A 10615-nucleotide genomic window follows, 5' to 3' on the forward strand; every position below is an offset into this window, starting at 1 on the left:
AGAGAAAGCACTTCAGAAAGGCTGGTTTTGACCGCTGGAGTCACTCCTCCTGGCCTGGACCAAGACGTGCAGGCATACTGCAACTAGGGAAATGACCTCAGTTAAATCCGCAAGTCAGAACCTCCATGAAGACGTGTGCATGTGAGCAACATGAAAATTGTGCTTTAGATAAGAGGGAAATAACGGCTCAGACTGAATGTGAAGCAAAAGCACTTGAGCAAAGTCCAAAAGAAAGAGAAGGTACTGGGAAAGATGAAGGTATGAAGGGCAGTCCTGTTGCCTCATCTCAGATAAACTGGCTTGAGCACTTAACATGCCCTTATGAAACAGTAACAGAATTTAACGTCCAAGTAAGTGAGGAAAGTGAAACTCTTTATGCAGATCCTCTAGAGGAAGCAAACAGAATTGAAAAAAAATCTTTGGAGGGTACTGTGCAAAAGGAGTTAGGTATAGCTTATCAGCCTGTGACAGGTGATTTCACAGAGATAGCCACAAAACTGTTTAAAGTCCAAAAAAGGCATTTTCCACTTAAAAATTTAAGTCCACTTAAAAATTTAAGTGCAGACCTTGCATTTACACAGAGTCAGAAGGGGAGTYGAATAAGTCCGGAGGAACTTGTCATGGGGAGCCAGTGCTCAGAACGCAAAACAGGAGTCTGTACTGGGTTTAAGATGGTCAATGGTAAGATAGTAAAAATTACCAATAGCTCACCACAGGCTGTGGAGAAGGAAACCTCATCCCCGGAGTTCCAGCGGGTGTGGCAAATGAATGGCACACCTGTCCCCATGTGCAATGTTGCATCTTTGTCCTGTGAGTCAAGCTGTTCATCTTCTGTCAGTGATGATAACCTTGAATCTCACCCTGRTTGTTATCCCTTAAATTATGGGACTCAAGGAGTTGACTGTACAGGGAGGCATTTGGGTCTCTGTGATGGTGATTATGCCAGTGATGAACCCAGTGGAACAGAAAAAATGCCTATGAAAAAGAACAGCAGATCAGCTCTGCAGAGACAAGATGTTCAGGAGCTCTCAAGACAGCAAGGTCTGTCTCTCAGCACAAGCAGTAGTGATTCCAGTACTGGGCTTGCCAGGCCCAAAGGGAGCAAGTGTCACTCTTCTGTCCTGCGATCTCCAGTTCATCTCACAAGATCCCAAAGGAGAGGGCATGAGCCTCAATCAAAGAGTGAGAATAGTGTCAAGGATATTAAAAGCCTGGATGTGCCTCCCTCAACAGTGGTGAGCCAGATTCCTACTTTCAAGATTAAGGAAACCCCTGCAGTGGAGAAATTACGGAAAAAAATGTTTACAGACACAGTAGGTAAGACATACTTGAGTTTTGTTTTTCACCGATACAAGGAAAACTGTCTTCACGGTTTATGTCTCATTCAATGCATGCTACCTGTGTATTTACCCACTTCTGTCAGTATTTCTAAGTCCTAGTCTGGGGAAAAAAAAAAAAAAAAAAAAAAGGAGAGGAGAGGTGTACCTGCAAACTCCTTATTATTCTTGATGGGGAAGATGGGGAGCCTTATTATTCTTGGCTCCCCATCTTTATTGGTCATTTTTCCTAAACCTGTTGCTTGCAGGGATTTTTTTTTGCCTTTTTTTTTTTTTTTTTTGGCAGGATTCCACTAACAAGATCTGTGCTGGAAAATAAATATTGAATAATTAGGCAGAAATGAGTTAATTTTGAAAGATTAAGTAGTAAAACATAATACTTATGCAGTCTGTTTGTGACAAAATATTTATAAAGGGTTTGTCAGTATTTGCAAATTATTGTGTACTAACATAATTGTCTTTATATAAGAAACCCAGAATGTCCTTACGAGAGGATTAGAGCTTGAAGTAACCCATTCACCAACTAAGATGAAAGAAGAAGAGAAAGAAAGGCATTTTCTCAGGTAAATCTGGATCCACCAGAAATGTATTTGTGCATGAAAACTGCTGAATTTATATTTGCTGATTAGCCTCATTTCAAGGGCAGTCTTGAAAAGCTGAAGTACTGAAAACAAATTGCTGAGATAACACAGTGAAGAGATTGGCTGAAGAGACAAAGCTGAGAAGCCCAATTTCCATTTTTTTTTTTTAGTTGCTGAGCATTTTCAAATTACACTGAAATCCCTAAGACTGTGGAATGGTACAGTGATATATTGGTGCAGAATGAGTGCAGTATGGTCTCTCCCAGCACTGTTTTCTCTCTTCTCCCCATGCTTCCYGAGGAAACTGCCTTGCAGATAGCAGCACTTTGATGCTTCATATTACCACAGGTTTTTAGTGGCGTTATTCTTACCATCAGCCACAAGACTATCAAAAATTTTCACTCAGATATTTATCAAAAAAATGCATGAGAAGTTTGAAATGTTCTTCTTTTTATATGCTTTTTTTTTTTTGAAATGATGAATTAAAACTAATTGTGGAAAGCAGCTTATCTCCCTTTAGTGCATCGGTCCTGTGCTGATTTATCTGTAAAGTATCTGCCCTGTATTTTTAAGGCATTAAGCCCATCAGGAACCCTGACTGCTTACTATAGCATGCATGTCTCTTGGGTCATGTTGATGATGTGTGCTCACTGGAAGCATTGAAAATCCTTTTGAGAATAACATGGCATGCCTGGACCTGCCCAGTCACTGCCTTCTTTGGTGTCCAAGTACTTGTTTATAGACCTTTGCAGGCATGAAAGATGAGGCAGCAGTTTTGAAACTGCTGAGGTGTATCATGTTGTGTTTGTCTTGTGCCCAAGGGAGTCTGGAGAGTCACTGAGGCAGTGTGCTGCATCTCCTCCCAGGCAGCACTAAGGGAATTGCTCCTGACTCTTGGTATTGGAGGATTCAGTGATGATGATTTCAGTTCCCTCAACAAGAATAAGTTGTCCAGTATGTGTAATACATAATTTGCTTTAGTGTTGAATTGAGGCTGTTCATGGATACACAGCAGTAGCAATTATTTTTCGTTTCTGCATTTGGCTAAGATGCCTTTTCTTAGGAAGAGACCTTTGTTTCACATATATGTCCATTTCCCTCATAGCTAACTTGCTGCAGTGTGCTTCATGCAAGAGTYTGACTTGACGCAAAATACTTAGCCTTCCTACATCTCTAACGGGCGTCTTGCTCCTATTTGAAGTGTCTAGCAGGAGTATGAACTGTGGTATGTCTGAGGCTCATAAGAGCTTTTGTTGTGCTTGCTTTTGGTATCATTAGTTGTTACATCTGTCCAGGGTAAGGGCTCTTGGTCTTGAGGCCAACCATAACACCTCAGTATGGCTAAGCTGTCTTACCCTGCAGACCAGGGTGACTGTTTACAGGCTGCCCTTTGGGAATGATTCCTAGCTTGCTAGGTGCTGTCCAGTAAAGTGCCCTGTGCCAAGACCAGAGATCAGCAGTGTGGCACGGGGGGACAACTGCATGTTGGGCTTGTGTCTAACTCTGATTAGCTTATTTGTACAAATGCAACTCATGTAATTATGAAGAGGYTGATAGCAGCTGAGATGCTGGAGGGAATAGCTCCCTGGTTTCTCTTTTACTGAATGCAAGAAAAACAGTACTGTTCAGTCTTTGGTGAAGGATGTTTTGTATAGAATTTAGTTCTTCCTTTTCTTCAAGTGCAGTGTATTTCAGGATAACTGCTCTGGATAGAGAGAAGTGGTAGGTGGAGCAAAATCATATGGTAGCTATATTTGATAATTTTAAAGGATTAAAGTGAGAAGAATTAGTAATTTTACTGCATGATGTTGATACATTATTTATACCATGCATTTAAACAGAGTATTAGATGCTCATATTTAAGGTAGAAAACAGAAATTAAGAATTATGTAATGAATAGCAGGATATGGTAAGCCCATTTGTTTCTTAGGAGCGTTATGAACTGTCATGTTTTTCCAATGAAGTAATAAAACCGATTACTGAGAGGAAGAATGGTATCAGGGTTGCTTCTTGTAGCTCTTGTTGCCTTTCAAGTAATACTGATGACCAGATGGTGGCTGTAGGCAATAAAGTGAGGTGAAGCAGAAGGCTAACAAATAATTTAACATATTAAAAATGAACTAAACAGCTGTGTCAGTCATACAAATATGCTGCATTTAGGGCTACACAAAGTCACTTCCAGACTACTCATGCCTTGATGTCTTAAATTTCAAGGCAAAATATCTTCTCAATAYTATGCTTCCACATTTAATACTTGGACTTACCTGTGGCGAGCAAAGTACTTCACCTCCTTCCAGGACGCTGTATGACTGTTCTCATTTATGGGAATGATGGGACTGCTGGAAGTACAGCTGAGTCCCCAGCTTTGCATGGTCAAGTGCTTTATCTTCATAAATGTAGTGCCAAGGATCAAACAGTGACTTCTGTGGGCCTACCCTAATTTAGATTTCTTGCAGAGAAAATGAGTTTGAAAGTCTTTAATTTTGTGTTTGTTGAGGTGTTGGGAAAATTAAAAGAAGGAGAAAAAAAAAAAAGAATTATTTCTATCTGTTCAGTAGAATAAATTTTGCAACTGAACGTATGCAAGGCTGTTTCCATGCCACAAAAGACATGAGTATTCAGAAGTGCTGATCTCTTGTTGCCACTCCGAGTAGTGTCAGGGTATTTGAGGCATGTGCAAACCTCCCAAAAACAATGCCTAAGAAGACATGTCTAAAGACAGTTCTTTGTTTTAGTCTTTATACCAGCTTCATACTCCTTGCTTACCTTCTGAACAGAACAAAAATGGATGTGTGTGAGACCACTGGAAACCAGGAGCTGACTCACCCTTTGGAATACAGTAGAGAGCAAATTCAAACACTGCAGAGAGAAAAACTTGAACATAGCAAGTTCAAAGGAAGACCTAAAATGTCTGGAGAAAGTGTGAAATCAGAAGAAATACAAGTAAGCTGTCTTGTGTAGAGTAAATGCACTGTTCTAGTCCATGTATATCCTTCAGTACAGGCATCTTATGGTAGTTTCTGAAACTTTCCATTTGTCACAGATGTTGCTTATTCTGCTACTTCTTAGAAGCAGTTGGGTATATAATGAAGTTTTTTTGTGCTATTAGGTCACTGTTTTGCTTAATGATATYATAATTCTACTGAGCAACAACTACAGTTCGTGCCGTAACACATTGTGAACGGTACCAGTCCTGGATGGTAATGCCCTCTTTCCAGAATTAGGCAGATACACAAATAAAGGGAAGGTAGAGAAAAAGGGAGTTCACATGAGAATAGGCTGACTATACAGCAAACTGCATGTTTCTTGCTCAATTCTGCTGGTTGGTCACAGTTGCAGTATCCAGCCTGAGTGCTCTGAACAAAGAGGAGGATTGAGTTTTGGAGACAAGATAGGTGAGTGTAGAAGAGTAGAGACACACATACATGAAAAAGTAATCTCTGAGSTGCACCAAATTCTTTTATTTCCATTTCCTTTACCTCAATTATAAATTATGTCTTTGCTATTCCATGCTGTTTATGGGAACTGTTTAATCATGTACTCCTGTCACTACATGAGAAGTGTTTGAACATCCATTTTTGACTTTAAGACATATCTTGCTATTTTTTAAAAACTTCTGCATTTAATAGTTTTTATTTGCATTTCCTCCCCCCCCCCTCCCCATTTTTTCCCCTTCATGCAGTTATCCCCTTGTTAATATCTGAAAAGCTGCTGTCACACCAAAGACTACAGACTAATATGGAGAGGATTAGATACTGGAGAATAATTTTGCTCTGTGCAGTGAAATTTTTTCACTCTGTCATGTGGGTTATGCTGTCTTTACAGAACTCTGTGCTGCCAGGGCTAAACCTTTTATCATACCTGAACCAATTTAAAACTATGTCAAGCGCACTATAATCAGTTCCTTTAGTATTTTGTCTTTGTGTCTGAAGTGAGTGTGTATTTCATCGACACCTTTGCAAATCTCATATAAGCTCTTTATCTTTCTTCTTGCCACTTTCTTAGTTCTCTTCGTTCTTTCAGATATTTTTCAACCAACACTTTCTGTACTTCTGCTGCCTGTTCTTTGCCTACCTTCATTGTTCCACTCAATTTCTATCCTCACTTAAACATTCATGTCTCCTTTTCTTATTTGYGTTTTGCTGTTTCCTGTTATTTAACATTTTATCTGTGCTTCACAATTTGTCAGTGGTGCTATGAAATCATCACTGTTGGTCTGTGTATAAATGTAGTGACTTTGCCTTATCCTCTGCCTTATAGATTGAGTGAAACTTACGGCTGCCCGTGTATGCCAGCCTCTTAATAACCTATTCTTGTCTTAGAACCATAATGAATAATATCTATCTATTACATTGCAATGTTGAAGAGACAGTATATTGCTGAAATCTTGGCAAGTGGGAGAGTGAGGTGGAATTACAGCTTTTAATCTATAACCAAAGGTTAAACTAGAACCTCACAAAATAGTATATTGACAAAGATGAACTATGGTGATATAGCATAGTGAGAACATTTTGAAGAACAGATGTTTGAACATGGAGAAGGGCAAGAGGAAAATGTAGATTTTTTTTTTTTTTTTTTTTTTTGAAGATGGTCCGGGAAAACGCATCAGAGGTGACTTGTTTGCACTGTATCTCAGTGACATGCTGTATTTAAGTGGAAGAGTAGCAACCCTGGATATATGAAGGTTAATATTAAGTTAGCAGAATGACACAGTGCTATTTGTATATATACCACTGGTAAAAGCATTTTGTCTGTGTATCTTTAAAGAAGTTTATGAAAAATTGAGAATAAATAGGAAAAAGCAAGGAGCAGAGGAAAATAACTGGATTTTATTTTTTAGTTTTAGATGTAATTTATCCCCCAAAAGGTTGTCAATCATGCTCTGGAAGTACTTACATAGTGAAATGTTTTGTGATAGCAGACAGTTCATTTTTAGCAGAGCAGTGCATAATAGGATCTATTGTTTGAATGTTGTTTGGATACTGAAGGTATACATATTCAGATATAAATATATTATCTCTTTTTATGAGTATAGACACAGTTTACAGTTATCTGGATAGCTAGTGGACTGTGTTCCTAAATTAATTCATGAAATCGCATGGCCTGTGTTATGCTGGTATCTGAACTCAATGAGTTTTGTGAGCAATTCTAGTTTTATAACATGGTCATTCCAGGCTGGAAAATATTCAGAGTCAAATGCAAACCATTTGATTGAGTCAGTACTATTAAGAATAGAGGCCTAGCTGAGCAGCCTTGAGAATACTAGTAAGAATAGAGGACAAGCTGAACACCCAAAGGGATGAACCTTTCTTTTGCCCATGGAGCCAAGACAGCTAAGATAYTCCTATGCAATCATTTATATTTGTGTTAATTATTGACTGATGTGGTGAAATTCAGTTTGTTTTAAATACAGGATTTCAATCTCTCCCTTTTTTAAGATCATTTCAAGTGTGTTCTTTAAATATCACACTAGACCTTTTGGCAGAAAGAAAATTCTCCATGCTTCTTTCTGGATGTGTAAAATGRGTATGCCTAATCCAGAGCCGTGCAATGACATAGCACACTTTCTTTCTATTGACAGATATTAAAGCAGCAGATTGCAACACTGCAGGAGGATTCCAAGAGAAATGAATCCTGTTGCCATGCTGCCTACAGCGAGCTAAGAAACCAGATAGAGATGCTGGTCAGACAGAATGTGGAGCTTCGAGATGAGCTCAGAGTTTCCAAGCATCAGAGGCTGAAAGTGGGAAAAAAAAGCAGCTGGGAGTTTCATGGACATGAAATCAGAGAGCTCAGTATTGGAAGACATTATCAGTTTAAAGCTTTCTGAAATTTTCAAATTTTTCTTTCAGGTAGGCATGGGTGATTACTCTTCCTCTACTTTTTCCATCATTAACCTGCAGGAAGTARAAACTCTGTAGTAAGTCATGTTTAAATAAACTCTTTGTGTGGGTCTCTTCCACTGGGGTCTTATTTCTCCTTGGAATGTGTACTTCTGTCAGGTGGTTTAAACCACCTATTTCAAACACTTATATTATGACAGATGGCACCTGTCTCCCTGACAACAAAGGAACGTGAAGTACACAACTTCTTTGTTAACTGGAGTAAAATGAGAAGAATTTACTTTTTATGAATATAGTACCATTTACTTTTTAAATAAAGCAGGCCTTGAATCAGCTGCAAGGTGATTGCACTAGGTAGCACTAGATGTAGTGGGTCTTTTTAGTAAGCCTCATTTCAGTTTTTATGTGCTGTAAATACTTAGGGGAGAACACTCTCAGTGGTTTGCCTTTCTAAAGCTGTAGTTGAACTGCTGAAYAGAAGTTATACTGAGATGGTGCAGGAAGAGGAGCAGCATGGGGAACATAATTGTCTACTATAAATGTCTCTGCTGATCTTCTGAAATTGAAGAGTTATAGTTTAACAGTTTCTGTTGTCCTTTCTCATTCAGTGTCTCATTTGTTCGATCATTTGTAGGATCCCGTGTTACCCTGATGAACACATTTAATGATGATATGTGATGAACACATTTAATGTGTTCATCTTCCAGCATGCTGGGAGGGAGAAGAATGCTATTATCCTCCTCTTATACAGGGGAATGCAATCTGGAGAAATTAAATGGTTCAGACCAGAATTTGAAAGACAGAATTTTGGTTTAAGTTGTTCATTTTATCTTCTGGTATACTCAAGGGAGAAAAAATAGATGCCTTCAAAGAGTGATTAATTTCATTTTATTTGAGGTAGAGGATCTAGAATAGATAGCTATCTTCTAGATGGTGGAATCTGGTGAGATGAATCCTAATCTTGCACAGATAGCCTGCTTCTAGGAGCAAAATGAATCTAGCCCTTAACTCCTACATATCTAATTTGTATATCTAATTTCTAAAAATTAAAAAAAAAACATTTAAACCACCAATTAACCTGTCTTTTGCTTTATGTAGTGAATGAGTTTATCTCCCTTTTTTATTTTATTTTAATGTACTCAATAATAAGACTTATCACCTAACACTGTTACATAATTTCAAAGTTTTGTTTCAAGTTGGCTTTTTTCAAGTTAACTTTTAATATGCCCAAACTGATCCATTAGTATGCCTCATCCTTCCATCTATTGTTGAAGCCAAAGAGAGGAGAGAAAAAAAAAACTCATGTTCAAAAAAATGATATAAAAAAATCCAGAAAAAGCAAGGATAAGAAAAAGCCAACTCACTTCTGCTGCAAGACAATTTCTGTATTTTCAGTGCTTTGGGATATTTGGTGATGCAGAGCTTTTATTGAAGCCACTGAAGATTTTTGTTGTGTGAGAGTAATTCTTGCCTGGCATGAGGATGCTTTRCCTGACATTAGGATTTGTATGTAAAGATGTTGGGATGCTACATTATAAGGACTGATGTGCCTGATGCTGAGGAAAATCATCAGAACAAGTTCTGGAATTTCATTTGTTGTGTTAAAATATGTAGGGTTTAGGTTTCAGTCTTAGACGTTGAATATACTAGTCCCATTTTCCTAATGAAAGACTACCATTCTCTGTATCTTTGCTTTGAAAGAAATTCTGAAGTTATGCACCATCCTAGCGTATCTGAGTAATGGCTGTTGGGGTACTTAGRTAACAGTATTATTGCAACAGAAAACCTGAAGACTTTGGGAGCTGTTGCGTATTTCTGCCAGACTCTAAAATGTGTCTGATTCTACTAGAAGCAGCTTGAACTATTAATAATGTATTTATAATAAATTCTCCATTAGCTTGCAGAAGCTATTTTGCGAGAGACAACTTCATCCAAGCAGGAAGAAAGATCATGGAGAGACAGTCCTAAAAGCCATGGTACCATCCCTGTGAGAATAAAAACATCTTTGCAGAAACCCTTCTTCAGAAATGTGAATATCAAAGTATGCATTCCTATTGCCAATACTTACATTTCCACAATTTAGAAAATCTATCTCCAGAAATAGAGAATGCTCTTTGGGATCAAAATTTGTTCAAATTAACATGTTCATAACAGCATAGTTATGTTTTATTTACAGTGACTTTGTGCTGTGATTCAGCGTGACTTTGCTTGTATTTGTTTTCTGCTTTTGCAATATCAGGAGAGAAATCTTCTTTCTCTTTTGCTTAATCGAATATCCTATTGTTTGCAGATGTAGTGAGAGGCCATTGTACCTGCTGCTTTGCACCTTAGTTTTACAAAGAATTGTCATACAGTAAGGCTGCAATACCATATGTATTCCACTTAGAGGAGCTCTTTACAACCTTTTCTCTATGAAGTGTAAATCCGAAATGGTAAATTTTGCCATTCTCAAGGCATTACTTGCCAATAAGAGACCACAGAATTTGCTTCTGTGTAGAACAGAGAATTATTCCAGTTATCGGACGTAATTGCCCTTATGTCTGATTAAGTCAGCAGGAAAATCACTTTTTACAGTTGTGATCCATTAGCTCTCTATGTCAGATGAGATGTTTGTTGGTAGATTGATGTTAGATATCTTGCGGTGGATTTCCTTCTCACGGTGAACTTGCTTTTGAGTGCTTTGATTATTACAAGCCCTCCTTTTTCCTTTTGTTCAGACTTAGCTGAAATCACAGAATCGCAGAATMTTCAAGGTTGGAAGGGACCTCTAGAGATCATCTAGTCCAACCTTCCTGCTCAAGCAGGCACACCTAGAGCATGTGGCACAGGGTGGCATCCAGGCGGGTTTTGAAGA

The 10615-nt window shown here is 38.3% G+C and overlaps 1 protein-coding gene across 1 annotated transcript in view; it reads left to right on the plus strand.

The window, feature by feature from the left end:
• LOC112945711 overlaps positions 1 to 10615 on the plus strand; it is a 27208-nt gene that overhangs the window by 6832 nt on the left and 9761 nt on the right. The window contains 6 exon segments of the mRNA XM_026037373.1: positions 1 to 1320; positions 1795 to 1900; positions 4696 to 4861; positions 7500 to 7675; positions 7677 to 7713; positions 9659 to 9802. The exon segment at positions 1 to 1320 is cut by the window's left edge and continues 22 nt beyond it. Of these exon segments, the coding sequence (XP_025893158.1) occupies positions 1 to 1320; positions 1795 to 1900; positions 4696 to 4861; positions 7500 to 7675; positions 7677 to 7713; positions 9659 to 9802 (1949 nt within the window).

The sequence above is a fragment of the Nothoprocta perdicaria genome, unplaced genomic scaffold (assembly GCF_003342845.1).
Source record: "Nothoprocta perdicaria isolate Ctin4 unplaced genomic scaffold, notPer1 scaffold_197, whole genome shotgun sequence".
NCBI classification, from domain to species: Eukaryota; Metazoa; Chordata; class Aves; order Tinamiformes; family Tinamidae; genus Nothoprocta; species Nothoprocta perdicaria.